This window comes from Aotus nancymaae, unplaced genomic scaffold (genome assembly GCF_030222135.1).
Source record: "Aotus nancymaae isolate 86718 unplaced genomic scaffold, 86718_ANA_hifiasm-v0.15.2.pri h1tg000033l, whole genome shotgun sequence".
NCBI classification, from domain to species: domain Eukaryota; kingdom Metazoa; phylum Chordata; class Mammalia; order Primates; family Aotidae; genus Aotus; species Aotus nancymaae.
In genome coordinates, this window is record NW_026988447.1 from 21,339,200 (window position 1) to 21,354,902 (window position 15,703).

The 15,703-nt window shown below is 38.2% G+C and overlaps 1 protein-coding gene across 2 annotated transcripts; it reads right to left on the reverse strand.

Moving 5' to 3' along the window:
• Positions 1-1,369: 1,369 nt before the first annotated feature.
• LSM6 (LSM6 homolog, U6 small nuclear RNA and mRNA degradation associated) lies at positions 1,370-15,259 on the reverse strand. Of its 2 annotated transcripts, XM_012454012.3 has the most exons (5): positions 15,155-15,252; positions 13,783-13,883; positions 8,066-8,169; positions 3,926-4,039; positions 1,370-1,684 (listed from the first exon to the last, which is right to left on the reverse strand). In XM_012454012.3, the coding sequence occupies exons 3-5, from the start codon at positions 8,157-8,159 to the stop codon at positions 1,650-1,652; spliced, it is 243 nt and encodes an 80-aa protein (XP_012309435.1). In that variant the 5' UTR covers positions 8,160-8,169; positions 13,783-13,883; positions 15,155-15,252; the 3' UTR covers positions 1,370-1,649. The 2 variants fall into 2 exon arrangements, with proteins under 2 accessions (XP_012309435.1, XP_012309434.1); XM_012454011.2 differs by lacking the exon at positions 13,783-13,883 and having other exon boundaries at positions 15,155-15,259.
• Positions 15,260-15,703: the final 444 nt, after the last annotated feature.

Sequence of the window (15,703 nt, forward strand, 5' to 3'; positions counted from 1 at the left end):
ACTACAGTGGAATTGCGTTTAGAAGTGGCTGATGTAAGTGAACGAAGGGACACGATAACCTGCAGCCCCACATATTCTACAAAACAAATGAGAACATGTATCCTCCACTTGGAGGGCTATTCATTTTCTCCTTAAAGGAACTCATTTATAAAAGAGCAAATTGGTGATTTGTACTCACAGACTGGACACTTTCCAAGCCCCTGTCAAGAAGTGATAAATTATTGAAGCATAGCATAAAGTGTTTTATTTTTGATGTGCACACGGTAAAACCCTGTGAAATGTTTCTGTTCACCTTTCCCAAGTTATTAATTAAAAAATAATTGTTTCCAATTACTCTCTGATCTTTAAAATACACCAAGACAAAACGCTACATACACCTCTCCAAAATCAGCACTACCCCTTCCCTCCCTCCTTGATCCTGCCCCTACATCCTTCAACCCGGCAGTTGTTTCAAATCACACCACCAGCTCCAGAAACAGGAATGCTATTTAGACTGGGGAGGGAGAGAAGAGGAAGACCAATACAACATTCACACAACTGTCTGGTGTTCATTCAACCACAGTGCCCAGATATATTTGTTGTTCTTAGAGACAGCATAAAACTGTTTGGAGAATAAAGCAGGGTTGTGGAAAGCTCATTAATAAATTGTGAAAACCCTCTCAGCAGGAATCACGTAATCGGAGGAGCTGACTTGTGCCAAGCAACATAAAGCCTGGTGTTCTGCTCCTGGACAATGTCACACGCAAACACAGCTGATTTTTGAGACAGGGCTCTCTAAAGCCACTTGCTAAGCAAGTTAGGAAAAATTATTTCCCAATCTTAGCTCCACAATTAGAACCTGAATTAGTTTATAAACTCCAGGCTTTGGTTTAATCTGACTGCAAGAGATGTACAGGAATGGTCTCTCCCAAACTGTGTTCATAAACTGAGAGAGTAACATTGATGCCAATGCTCCTGAAAGGGAGCAGGTAAACCTAAAAAGTCTAATTGCATAGGAGTCGCAGGGGGACTGCTGACAGGAGTCTAACTGAAATCTTGCTAATCTTTAGGATTTCTCCAGCACCTCGATTCGAATTCCCACTCCTTACGTGAAAGTGCCACTCTTAGCTCTCCAATTCTGTTTCTATTTAAGGTGACTAAATCCGTAGCTGAACATCTGACCTTGTGGCCCCTTTTTGTAGCTTCAGACTGAAACTGGATGCCTCTGTAGAACATATTCACCCAAGGATTTTGTATGAACAGAAAAAGATGCAATAAAGGAGGATACCTCTAAAATGTTTTAATTACACACCCACACAATATGTAAAATGTATGCATCATTTTAGCTGGAAAAGTAAAGCAAGTCAAATGAAATGACACTCATCAAAACTTAAATTAAATAATCTTGTAGAAGAGATACAATTTATTTTTAATTCTTCTAGCCTTCTGTACACTGACAAGAGGTAAAAGAAAATGACTGAAACTTAAATGTGAAAGAACACTGCACAATTAAATCCACAATTGTAAACATTTATCTTACTCACATGTCAGTGAAAAATCACCAATTATTATAAAAACAGGACAAATTACATCACAAAAGAAGCAAAAATTAGAAAAAAATTCATAAAAAAATATATCCAACTATGAAAAGTGTTGCTCTCTTGGTGTCTTCACATCCTTCTCTTCTGTGTACTGATGTATAACACTGAAAAGAAAAAAATACATAAATTGAAAAAAAGAAAAGCCCTGCTTGTAAGTATACATAGTAGCAAGTTTAAAAGCAAACAGATTTTGGTCGGCTACATCTAACATTTAAAAGGAATTTTCATATCATTTAATTAACTCTGGAAGTACTAGTTTTATGAATCTATATCCAGGTTTGATGTCTTATAAAACTGTGCCCTAATCTTATCCATGTGTCTGACTGACTCTGCAAAGTGTGACCATGAAGATATACTAAAATATATGTAAAAGTCTCTGGCATCTAAGAATACTTTAGTTAGAAGTGTAAGAATTATGCTTTTCCGGGCTGAACACAGTGGGTCATGCCTGTAATCTCAGTAGTTTGGGAGGCCAAAGCAGGTGGATCACTTGAGCTCAGAAGCTCAAGACCAGCATGGGCAACATGGTGAAATCCCGTCTCTACCAAAAATACAAAAAATTAGTCAGGCATGGTGGTATGCACCTGTAGTCCCAGCTACATGGGAGGCTGAGGTGAGAGGATCACTTAAGTCTGAGAGACAGAGGCTGCAGTGAGCCAAGATTGCATCACTACCCTCCAGCCTGGGCGACAGAGCAAGACTTCATCTCAAAAAACAAACAAACAAACAAAAAACAAGATGTTTTCAGAAAGTAAATCAGTCAATCTACCTACCAGGCTAGATCTCAAATTAAGAATAAACAGCGTATTTTCATCTCTCTCTCCAACACAAACTGTAAACTTGCTGTTTACCTTCTTAATTGCAACAGGATAAACAAGAGCAGGATTTTTTGATTCTTTTTCTTTTTAATGATATCAAAGTCCTTTTCTGAGTTCCTGTTAAAGTCTCATATGTTGGTGTTACCTAATATTCTGCTTAGCCGGTCCTCTCACGACTACCAACCTGAACTCTTAGGATGTATGGTCTGTAGGAATGAAAGAAAATGGAATGCCTGGGTCACTTTGGCCAAGTTTCACTAGCGTTGGCTCTCCCTTCCACCCTCCATGCCTACTCAGCTTCTGAGAGGTCTGCTCAAAGTGAACAGTAGGATGTCTTCATCAAAGAACAGCACAGCTCAATCAAGTAAGTCAAGATCCTCTTTAAAAGCCAATGATGTGAACTTGGGAGTCTAAAGATGAATGTTGCTGATTACATCACAGGAAATGTGACAGGAGGGGAAGCATCAGAATGCCCGTACAACCACCTTCCTCTCTGCCCCTCAAGTCCTAGGTGTAGTGTGCATGTTAAAGGATCCAACCCCTATCAACATGCACAGAAGCCAACCTGTCACCTGTTGGTGACTGCTGCCATTAGCTGTCTTGAGGTGAGAAAAGATTGTATCATTTCTTAGGAAAAAGAGGAAGTCAAATAAGGATATGAAAAATAGGATAAATAATTCTATAAATAGGAAGGACTAGAAAGCCAGGAGATCATATATATATAAATATAATATGAAGAAATATGGTACTGTAAGCACAGGGGACAGAATATATTATAAAAGTCAGGAAGTTTAATTTATAGCAAGGAGATTCAACTATTCAGGGAGTTGAAGACATCCAGAATTAAATCAATAAAAAATCTGAACTCAAGAATCCCAGAGTTTCATTTGGTAGACTGAACCAAAAAGTGGGGTAATTCTCATACTTCTGATGTCTTTTCTTCCCCACCAAAAATACAAATATGACTTAATTATAATTTTCATGTTGAAACTAGGTACTTAAAAATAACTACAAAAATCACAGCAATTAGTTGTTAAAAAAACTGAGAAACTTTAAACTAGTTTTTCTACTTTGCCATTTTTGCCAAACCAAAAGGTACAAATCTCCATAGAAAGCATCTGAATGTTTAATAGAGAAGGGACAAATAGGATGAAATGCCAAATTATGCAAATCAAAGACATCAAGGAAATGGTGCCCATTCTCACAGCTCCAATTTCCAGGCTACGAGAAGCAGAAATATGTGCTGGGGAGACACAGTAAACTATATTTGAGAGAGCAGGGCTCTGGGTCAAGAGACCAATGTCCCCCATTTCCTCATCACTAAAGGAAGGGAAGGGGAAAATTTTAGTTTCAAAATTCTATGAAGCATCTAAAAAATAAATGGTCAAACTGAAGATCTGACATACAAGCATTTTAAAATAAGCCTAAAACTGTACTTTTAAATTATCTAGAAAACTCTTTGGTGATCTGGATTATAAACAGAAAGGCTTATTTTGGACCCTGTACTGCAGGGTGAAGAAATGTTACCATTGTTTCCTCGGATAAATGCGTCCCCATACTTATTCTTCAGTTGTCCATTTACATATTCCTCTGTCTGCTCCAGGGCTATATTCATGTAGCCATCCAGGCAAGCCAGGACCCCTGCAGACAGATTTAGTCAAAAAGAAGATACGCAAGAAAAGTAAGAGTTGAAAATTACAGGGTATACCTTAGAGCAGACAATCTCTTTATTCATTAGCTCTCAGATGCTTAACATAAAAATTCACACAATAAATTAAACTCAGTAGCTTAAGCACAAAACAACTTTATGCCAATCTGAATGAAGGCTAGGAAGGCAATCATGCACCCACTACTGCCCGGTAAAACAACAGACCGTCACTTCCCTCATGGTATGTATGACCACACAGCAAAAGAATATTCCAACAAAAATACCATTCATTGAAAACTAAGCACAAGGTGGGCAATTATGCATGAACAAATGATCCCAGGTTCCAGTGGCATTTCCTACTTCAGCCATTAAGTGAAATATGGGTCTGGAAGATTTATTTCATTCTTTCACAACATCTACTGCAGCAGATGAATGTACTCCAGGGTTAAGAGGAAGTCTCCACAATCTGTTAAAGTAATAGAAGAGGAGACAGCAGGTGCTCCTGAAAGAACATCTTAAAGCTGCGACTCAGAGTGAAGAGCAGCTTGAGAATATAGGGCAACATATTGCATTATAACACATCTTGTTCTGTTTTGTTACAGCTATAATATTTTTCAATCAAAACTAATAGAGAAAATGGCCAAAAACATTCGAGGGAGCTTTCAAGGAAACAATTTGAGTGAATCTTTAATTGTGTTAAGATGGTATAAATTTTGTAAAATTTGACCTGATGATCTTTTTCAAAAGATGAAAATCTGTAAGCCTCTAACTCTGTCTCTAATGTAAAGTGGTATTTTCCAGAGAAAAAAAAATTAACTAAAAACAAATACTAGATTCAATTGAATTAGATGAGTCTATAGTTTCCCATCTGATGTCTTAACTTGATTAATATGCTCCTCACTCTGTCTCTGCCCCTATTATCCTCTAAACAAAAAAAGTTTCCTTTCAAAATTGTGTCTATAATGACAGCTTAAGCTGTAAACTCTCAAAGAACCAGAATGGACTGTGAATAATAACAATTATTTCTTAGCAAAAGAAAGCTTAAGATACAACTTTAGCTCATTTCCTGCTGTATTATTTTACATATAAACCACAATTATAAATAAGAAACTTCTGAGGCAAGACAGGCAAGTTTGAAAACTAATGAAAAAGATTTCAAAATGAAATGTCCAGGCTGGGCACGGTGGCTCATGCCTATAATCCCAGTACTTTGGAAGGCAGAGGCAGGTGGATCACTTGAGGTCAGGAGTTCAAGAACAGCCTGGCTAAAATGGTGAAACCCCGTCTCTATTAAAAATACAAAAATTAGCCAGAAGTGGTGGCAGGTGCCTGTAATTCCAGCTACTCAGGAGACTGAGGCAGGAGATTAGTTTGAACATGGGAGGAGAATCGTTTGAACCTGGGAGGCAGAGGTTGTAGTGAGCCAAGACTGCAACACTGCACTCCAGCCTGGGCAACAGAATGAGACACCATCTCAAAAAAAAAAAAAAGTTCACGTCTAATTAAAATATCTATTCTATTCTCATAGCAAAGGCTAAAAAGAAAAAAAAAACCACACACACAAACTGCCCAAAAGGTTAGAAATACAACCCTTTCCTTCTCCATGATAAACTACTATACATAACCCAAAACAAGGCATTTTCTTAAAGAGAAACTGCTACAGAGAGTTGATTGAAGTTTTTTTTTTTTTTGGTATGTTGTTATTGTTTTGTTTTGGGTTTCTTTCGGTGTTTTGTAAACCATAAAATAAGCATGTTCCTTTAGTAAGGCTATCTAATAGTATAAAATATTTTGCTTTATTAGTACAAAGGCCATGAAGAGACATTCCTAAGGGGAAAGAAAATTAGGGTTACTATCCATGTGAAAGACTCCTGAATCTCACTAGTAAACAAAGAAAATATATGTAAAATGAGATATTACTTGTTACATAGTATTAGGTTAGAAAAGATGAAAAAAGCTAATATAAGAGTTGGTGAGACTATGAAGGATAAACCCAGGTTCACTGATGCAGGGCCATGGAATACTCTGATTTGTAAATCCTAGCCCAGGGAATTGATTCTAAAGAGATGTTTGGTCAAGTGTTCACAATATATGTCAAAGTAAAACAGCTGTTTATAGTAGCAAAAAACTGGTCAACACCTAAATGTCCATTAATAGGAAATTTGTTAAAAATAAAAACAAAACTATGGTACAGCCACACAAAACTCTATATTGTTACAAAACTAACTGTATTGTTTCATGTTTAAAAAAAAAAAAATCAGGTTTCATGTACAGCTGATTTCATTTATGTCAAATTATGCTAAGCATATAGAGGTCAAAATTGGTAAACTGTCTCTGGATGGTAGCACTGGGGAGACTTTGCTTTCTTCTATAGACTTTTTTCTATTATTTCCTTTTAAATTTCTAAAATTAAAACTAAAACATGTATTGCCTTTATAAATAGAAAAATTTTCCTTAAAGAGTACAGAGAAAAAAGATCAGGCTGGCTCATCTCTTCAATAAAGTGGATACTGAGAAGATATTGAACACAATGTCCTCACTTTAATCAGTTGTCAGACTAAAATCCCTAGAAATCTATTACTTCCTATGGGCCCATCAAAAGTTCACAGGTAGAGGCAGTACATGGAGACATTATAGTATCTCAGTATTCAGTATAAATCCATTAGTTTTACTATAAAAATAAAATTAAACTGGAGATATGTTATTAATGTCAAGAAGCTAAAGGAGTACATAATCACCAGAAGTGGTTTCTTAACAAGGCTTATGAGCCAAGCCTGAACTCGAGTCCTAGCTCCTCCCTTACTAGGTGGGGATACTCAATAGAGATTTCAAAAGAAAAAGCTTGAGAGATTACTATCATTATTAATTATTCAGAAAAGAGACCAAGAAAAGGCCACAAAACCCTGTGCTATGGTTTGAATGTGTTCCTTCCAAAATTCAGGTGTTTGGCAATAAGTCGGTATTAAGAAGTGGGGCCTTTAAGACGTGAGTGGACCATGAACACTTTCCCATTCATGGGATGAAGGCCCACATAAAAAAAGGCTTCATGCAGTACGCTGGTTTGCCCTCTGCCTTCTGCCACATAAGGACTCAGCATTCCATCCTATCCAGAGGATGCAGCCCTTGCCAGACAACTGAACCTGCTGGCATCCTGATCCTGGATTTCCTAGCCACCAGAACTGTGAGAAAATAAACTTCTGTTTTTGAAAATTACCCAGTATAGTGTACAGTGCTTGGGTGATGGATGCACAAAACCACCACTAAAGAATGTATCCATGTAACCAAAAAACACCTGTACTCTACTGAAATAAATTTAAAAATGCAAAAAATAAAAATAAGAATTACCCAGTCTGTGGTATTCTGTTATAGCAACCCAAGAGATCAAGTCACTCTGCTAATGAATTAGTTAGCTACACCTGTGAAATATTTCAGGCACCTTAACATACCCTAGTTGCGGAAGATAAGGAATTTAGTAACTTTAAAAAATGGAATTTGACACCATTCTTCCTATAAAGTTAATTTCAAAATCATCATAGCCTCTTAAAAACAGTATTTTCTCCAAGAACAGAAAGGCATCTTTGGATACTCCACATATAAGTTACATGAGTGAGACATTCAGCTTGTAAAATGATACTCAATAGCTGCTTGCCAATTTTGAATACTCCTGCAAAAACAAATGCTGCTGTACCAAGGTGTTCTTCAGTTGAGTTGTTCATATCTGAGTCGACTAGGAATACCCAGTTATTACCAGGTAACTTAGGCACACACGATCTCAAAGCAGAGACAGGAGACAGAAGTCACACAAATCACACTGAAAGGCAGAAACAGCACATGCTATACTGCCAGAGTTGTCCCCCTAGAAGGAATGATCTCAGAGGTAGAAAAAGAGATGTGCATAAAAACTGCTGAGGACCAGTACTTTTTTGGTCTATCAGGTATATTTAAGAGGTTAATAAAAATCAGCACGTCACATTTACTTATTCAGTTACACCAGTGAGGATGAAACATGAAAATATTACCTCGATAATCCACTCCAGAATTTAATTTTACCACAACTGGTCGTCCGATGATTTGCTTTAAGAAGTCACTAGGGGTTTGCTTCCGAAGACTCATTTTAACAATCCTAAATCAAAATATGAAAAGGGGTAATAAAGACAAAAGCTGATTAGTCAACAAAACCCTTAAAGCCCTTAGTATTTACAAAAAATTAAGTATCAAATAACCATGCACGAAGACTCATTATTACTCCACTACTACTACATGACAGCTAACATGTTTTCAGCACTTACTATGAGCCAGATACTAAGCTAAACATTCTACATGCATTATCTTATTCAGTTCCCACAACACCATGGCATAGCCTCATTAAAGAAAAGTCCTGTGTTTACAAAGCACCTGGTCTTAATCACTTATCACTACTGCCTGACACAGTCAGTATACCCATTATAACCACTACCACACCTCCATTAGTGAATGGTTGGTTATTTTATGCAGAGCATTCTGCTAAGGTTTTTATAAACACTATCACATTTCATCTTTACAAGAACCCTGGGAAGAAGGTCTTAATACCCTCATTTTGCTGATGAAAGGCACAAAAAGATTAAATAATTTGTTCCAAAATGTGATGGAACATTCAAGTTCAAATCAGTCCTATTTTAAGTCTTTATTATATAGGACAGACACATTTATAAACTGATGCCTAAATGTTATCTCTGAAAAGGATAATAATATAAAGGTAATTTTGAGTGTACCATATGCCAGCACTTTTCCAAGAACTTTGTATGTATTAATCCATTTAAACTGCTCTACCCTAAAAGACAGATATTGTTTTTATCCTCATTTTACAGATGAAGAAAGACATCGAAAGATTAAACACTCTGCTGAAGGTCACACAGCCAGAAAGTGGACAGCCAGCCCATATTCTTAATCACAACCTTAAATAGCCTTCTGAAAGTCACTATCGCAGCCAAAGATTTTTAATTAGTCTATTATGACTACAGCAGATATGTGCTCTAAATAATGAAGAAAAAACAGTCTTAAAATATAAGTATAAAAGGAGTCTAAAATAGAAAGAGATAGCATTATACACCCAAATCAACAGTATCAGACATGGAAAGCTGCACATCACTCCTTTCAAAATGTATCTTTTCTTATATAATAGCTATCTCTTTCAAAATTCTTGGCAAATTAATAAAATTGTAGCTAAGCAAAAACTGAGTAAAAATATTTTAGAAATTAATTTTTCTGTTTCAGTCAAATTCAGCATCACTTATTATTAAGCAGCTATATAGCACTGAATTTTAAGAATTCCCTTCAAGAACTCAAGCTGTTCTTTTGTTTTCAATGAAATTTTTTCATTAAACATTCTTCCATTGCTTATTTCACTTTAAGTCCATCCACTCAATAATCTGAATTTGTGTGTAGAAGGATTGTTTGGAGATATTCTCATAGTGAATTCATACAGGATCAGCAGTTGGAGTAAGCGGGAACTCTAGGTTATCGGTTTTTCATTTGTTCAACAAATACATACATGTACACACTGAGCAAGGAAATTCAAAAACATGTCACACACAAAGGCTCTGGCCTTAAACTCAAAATCCAGAAGAATTTAAACTCTTGTTTAAAGAGTGTGAGTAAACAAAAGCAATCATAATTTAAGTAAATTAATTGTCTTTAGCCAAGAAAAGTCAACATCCTAAATCAAATAAAATACAAATTTCAGAAATTATTGTTGAATTTTAGGCTATCATTTGGACAATGTACACTGCCCCCAATGCTTGAAAGATGTTTTCAAAATGCAATCAACTAATTATTTTGCTCAACAAATGTTAATTTAACTTTTCCATTGAATTTCCAGCTTATTTTTTTAGCTCCACAATCTCAAGAGATAACTACAATTACAACTACTATTCAGGACAACCACTTTTCATTCAGGACTCAGATCACACAGCAATTTTGTTTATACTGTTCTGAGTACAAAGAGAAAAATTACAAAGTACATACTGTAACATTCAGTACCTTTAATGAGTTTAGTGAAAATCCACAAATCTTCCCATTCATCTATAAACTGCCTTATTTGCATTTTGAACATGCGCTGTTTCGTGGCTGAACACATCTAGAGAGAATATTAACTCTGAAGGCCTGATACTCAACTGATGAGTCAGGTTCATTTCCTAAAACAGACGCTAAATCCCATTATGCCACAGTTTCATCACGTATAAAACTGAGATAGAAGTAGCCATTTTGTGTTAAAGACCAGTAAGATGCACTGTAATGTGACTCTAGTTCACAGAAATATTATTAACTACTTTAATTATTAGTAATTTCACCTACTCATAGAGTATTTACAGTTTGAGATTAAAAACATAAAGCAAAAGCTGGAAGGAGAGTTAATAACTGTCAAAAAAAAAGAATGCAAATCTTGACTATCAGTTGCTTAAAAGTATAGGTTATTTTAAAGGTATTTTTAATATTAACTTTCCACACCTTTTTAAAAACAGAGATATGTTCTTCTAAGCTCACCAAAGATAACGCCTTGCCCAATAATGCCTTATCTGTATTCCAATTAACATCAATCTCTGCTGAAGGCAATCAACACTTCCAACTTTCACACAGCACCTGTTAGGTGTCAGGCACATGGGGCCGCAGAATGTTAACACAAAGACAAGGCCTTAAGCCCTCAGAGTTCACATTCTAGAGAGGGCAAAAAAACATGTGAATGGAGAATTTTACAAAGGTGATGTGTATTCTGACAGAATTTTGCACAAAAGAGGGCAGAGAACACTCTCTTATCCCAGGCTTGGCAGATCAAAGAATATCTGCAAGTAACACCTGAGCTGAGTTTGAAGGAAAAGGCGTCATCCTCCAGCTGAAAGAAGTTAGAAAAGGCATGGAACGTGTGTCTGGGTAGAAGGCAAAATCTACATAGGGAAAGAGGAAACACCTCTGCGGCAGGAAGCTGCACCACATTCACAGGGAACACAGACTTGAGGCTCTGGGTCAGCTTCCCAAACTTGAATCATTAGAATCAGCTGGAGATTCTACTCAGTTCTTGGGTGGGAGCCAGGAATCTGTTTGAACAAGCCTAGGAAATAACTGGCAAGGGGAAATACTGTTGTCAATGATAGGAAACAGGAAAACAGGGGTTTTAAGCAGAAACTTGCTTGGGTTCCAGTTTCTACTTTCCATAGCAGAGTGGAGATGCCCATCTCACCTAGTTTTGGCATCACACAGTTTGGTATTAGATTTTACTTGCTATAAATCAAATTACTCGCTATACAACCTGTCACTATGCACTCTTTTGCATTCTTTTCGTGGGTCTTTTCTTCCTCAAAATACTGTAAGCCACATGACAAGAGGGGCTGACAAGTTTCTCATATGTTCTCTAGAATATCTACAGTCTACTAAATCTCTGGGGAAAAAAATACTTTTAAGGTTATTTGGAAAAGAGTATATGGGCTGCCTCAACACATTTTATCCATCACTTTAGGAAAGCCATATCTTTTACATTAGTCTTCATTAGGCTTCCTTGGTACTCCCTGTTACTTAATGACTTGCCCGTAAATCCATTTTGTATGAGTAAATTGGTCTTGACACCACAATTTTTCCCATCACTTGGCTCAAGTAATTTTAAGTTTTCATCTTTTAAATTGGATAAGGCAGAAGGAACAGTTCTGACCATTTCTGAAGCAAAAGATAAGACTCTTGAACCATAAACACATAAGAGGAAAAAGACCTTTCTTCAGGGTCACCTTGGTAAAACTTCTTTCAAAATTAAAGTCATTATCACTCTCTATACCTCCTCTCCCTCCCCTGACTCCTACTCAGGCTTCTTTTAAATGACCTATTTTCATAAATGGCTATTAAGTCAAAGGCAGTATATTTTCTGTCAGAAGCTACTGAGAGGTCTAGTATGAGAACCTTTACAAAGTGCCCTGCAGATAATTTTTTTCTTTTTAGTAAAAGAATGAAGAAAGAATGAACTTTTATTAATCCAACTATGTGCTACCAGTGTTAGATTCATAAGCAATTTACAGAGAAACCCCGTGAGGTGGAAAGCAAAGCCAAGGTTGACCTCAAAGCCCAAGCCCTTTCAAAGGTACAGCTGCTTTTCTGAATATGTCAAGATTCCCTGGTTAAATCTTGGGGAATCACAATACAGGTGGTGAAAAATCTAATTGGAGAGTAGTATCGCTGGGAAAAAAATACCTAACATGACAAAGTACTGTAAATTAGCCTCAAAGAAATGTAATGGCCAAACACAAAGAAATGCATCTAATGTGATCTGAGTTATGCCACCAAGCAGAAGAGATGAAAACCCTTATTTCTTGGCAATGTTTACCTGTAAGTTTTTACCTACTCTAGAGTATTTACAGTTTAGGGTGGAAAAAACTGAAAAGCAAAAATTGCAAGGAAACAACATTAGAACACAAGTAATTGCAGCGTTAAACTAATATAGCAGTGTCTGAGGAAGCAATCGGACACTGAGAAGGACAGCTCTCTAAATTCCTCCCTCTGACACAGTGGAGAGCCTGGCTGTCTTTTGAAGGCTTCATACCAATCCCTCCTTCCTGAGCAGCTGGGGCTCCTTCTCTCCCGCTCTCCCAAAGGTGAAGTGAGTCCACTCAGAGCACCTCTTTCCACTCTCAGTCGTGGCCCTTATCAGGCTGTTCTGTAATGTTTCCATTTGCTGACTGATCTCCCATGGTGAGTTTTAAGCTTCTTGGGGACAGGGAAAATATCTTACTCACTTGGTAACCCTGGTATCTAAGCACACTGCCCAAGTCTGTGGAAGTGACATTCAAATCCAGTGTCAAGCAAAATTCCTGTCCAGCCACCACCAGCCCAAACTATGGGTACAGTGACTATGGGTACAGTGACTAGTAGTATCATGCGTGTACTTTAACAAATACTAATCAAGTAATCTCTATAATGACCACCAAAGACGGAGAAAACAACTGTTTCTGTCATTCAAGAACCAGCTGTATCCGAATCTAGAGATGCTTGTTAAAATGCAAATTCCTGAAGTCTACTGAGGTAAAGGCACTATATATTACATTATAAAGTTCTCCAGATAATTTTTATAAGCAAGTGGTTCTCAACTAGGGGCAATCCCCTCTGTCCTCCCCCACCGTGCTCAGGGATATCTGGAAATATCTGGGGACACTGTGAACTCTCATGACTGAGGAAGGTGGTGCTACTGGTATACTAGTGAGTAGAGAGCAGGGATGTTGCTAAACACTTTACAATGCACAGGACGGCCCTCCATAACAAATTTGTCCAGGCCAAATGTCCATGGAAGTTGAGAATCTCTGCTATAAGCCCTAAAATAAAAAAAATTAAAAACCAACAACATTGTTCTTTGGCCTTAAAGTGAGGAGTTTTAAAGAAATCTCCAAAATACAGCAAATGAGAACCAACACCTACATCTAACCAAATGATGGAGTGTAGATTACAATTTATCAGGGATTTTTTTATTCTAACATATAGAGAATCTGAAAACAACTGTCAAAGTCTTGAAGGGGTTGCCATTCTAAATAATAGATTTCTAGCCTTGGCCATGAAAATGATCACTTTACAATTTTTCAGTACTAAAGATCCCTCTGATGATTAAAATCTGTTAGTACACTTTTAAAAGGAGAGAATAATCCAAGTGATGTAAACATATTTTTAAATTCTAATATCTACTACGCCACAGTTCAGTGAGAGGTTGCCTGATGCAGCACAAAGTACTCACTTGGGAGGCAGGAAACCTCAGTTCTAATCCCAGCTCTGCTACTTAATTAGCTGTGTGACTTGGGTAACTCATTTCACCTCTCATGGCCCCAGGTTCCTCATCTGCAAAATAAGGGAGTTATGCTAGATGACCACTTAGGTCTCTTCCTGCTCTAACATTCAGGTAGTCTAATGCAGTTACCTCCAGTGATACACACACACATACACCACAAACATAAGCCTCTCAAGATTTCTGCACAACATTCAAGCAAGTAAAACTGCCAGCCACCTCTAAAACATTTTTGGAAAACACTGCAGCAATGTGTATGAAGGCCTAAAGACCCTCCTATGAATGACAGCATCTAATCTGATAATTTCACTTCTGAGGATCTAGTCCAAGGAAATAATCTAAAAAATAGGGGGAAAAGTTTATCAAAATATGATCCGGGATGCTAAGATGATGCAAAAATTCAAAAACAACCAAATGTCCCACAGTCGGGAAATGACTGAATAATTTATGGGACCTACACTGGGGTCCACAATGATGGGCCAGTCACTCAAAAGAAGATATAAAATTAGAATAATATTTAGGAAGAGTTTTTAAATGGAAGTGGAAAACTAAACTGTTAAGTAATTAAACATGAACAGTCTCAGTCCAAGTAGAAGCTGGCATATACAAGAGAAAAAGATGGTAGGTGAAAGGGTTCAGTGAATATTACTTTCTTCACTAAAGTCTTCTATGTTTACAATTTTTCTACAACAGTCACGTATTACTAAGAGCAGTGGGGTGGGGTAACTCCAATCATCCTAATCCTACACACCTTAAACAAAAATGCCTGCTATGCACGCGCGGGGGCACGCGCGCGGGGACGCGCGGGGGCACGCGGACACACAGAAAACCTCTGGCGATAGGACTTAAGACCATACAATTGGGTACCCCGACCAGACAACTCGGTAATTCAGGTTCGTCCAGCCCTTAATTCCTGTGGTCAGGCGCAGCCACTCCGATGTAGGGGAGGCTTCGCAATTCCCTGAAGCCTGGAAGAATCCAGGCAAAGCCTAGGCCTAGGTTCGGGATCCGCTTTCCCGCCGAATCCTGGGATTAGCGCTGGGGTTCCCTTGGGGAATTTCGACAACCTCTGAACAACTTCGTGCAGTCTCAAACGCCAAATCAATGGGAGCCGGGACGGTGCCGCTCCTCTCCGCGCAGTGTAGGCGCCTCGCTGACGGCGGTTCCAGGCGCCCACCAACAGATCACTCCCGGCCATTCTGTGCACACAGAGCTTGGACGCGGCATTTCGGGACCCGCCACCCAGGAGTCCCTCCCCGGAGTCCCAGCCCGCTTCCCGCAGCCCTTTCCGAGGCTGCTCGGCTCGCGCAGCCACGTAGCTCACCTCGCCGGCGGGATCCAGAAGCCTCACTACAGGTACCCCAAGAGCCCGGCCTCCGCGGACTTCATCGAATCGAAACCGAAACCGCAACCGCCAAGGCAGCGGTACTTTTCTGCCTCAGCCAATCAGTGCTCTTCTCTGCTACGGCAGCCCGCTGGGGCCGAAAAGGCCGGTCCGCGCCAAAGCGCGCAAATCCGAGAATCCTGGTTGGATTGTCCAGTGGCGAAATTGGTGCAATGGAATTCCTCTAACAGAAATCCGGATACAACACAAATACAATTCAATACAAAACAAAAACAAAAATCCAGAAAACTAGAAGTGATATTTTGGGCAGGATTTATTTGCAGAGTGTAAAAAATAACTTGAAGTCATTGAAAACTGGAATTTACAGTTTAAGTAACTGCCGTGTATACCCAGAAACGTCCTTGAATAGTTTAAAGCAAACAAATAAATAAAACAAACACCTCAAGTCTTTAAATCTGCCTCTGGATATTGATTAAATGTGTGAAGACTTAAGCCATTTTAGCAAGAGACTGTTTGCATGGCAATGTT

Coding starts and splice junctions, on each gene's coding strand:
- LSM6 (XM_012454011.2), bottom strand. CDS start 8,159: ATGAGTCTTCGGAAGCAAACCCCTAGTGACTTCTTAAAGCAAATCATC. Junction 4,040..8,065: donor TTCTGGAGTGGATTATCGAG/GTAATATTTTCA, acceptor ATCTGTCTGCAG/GGGTCCTGGCTTGCCTGGAT. Junction 1,685..3,925: donor ATTTATCCGAGGAAACAATG/GTAACATTTCTT, acceptor TTTTCTTTTCAG/TGTTATACATCAGTACACAG.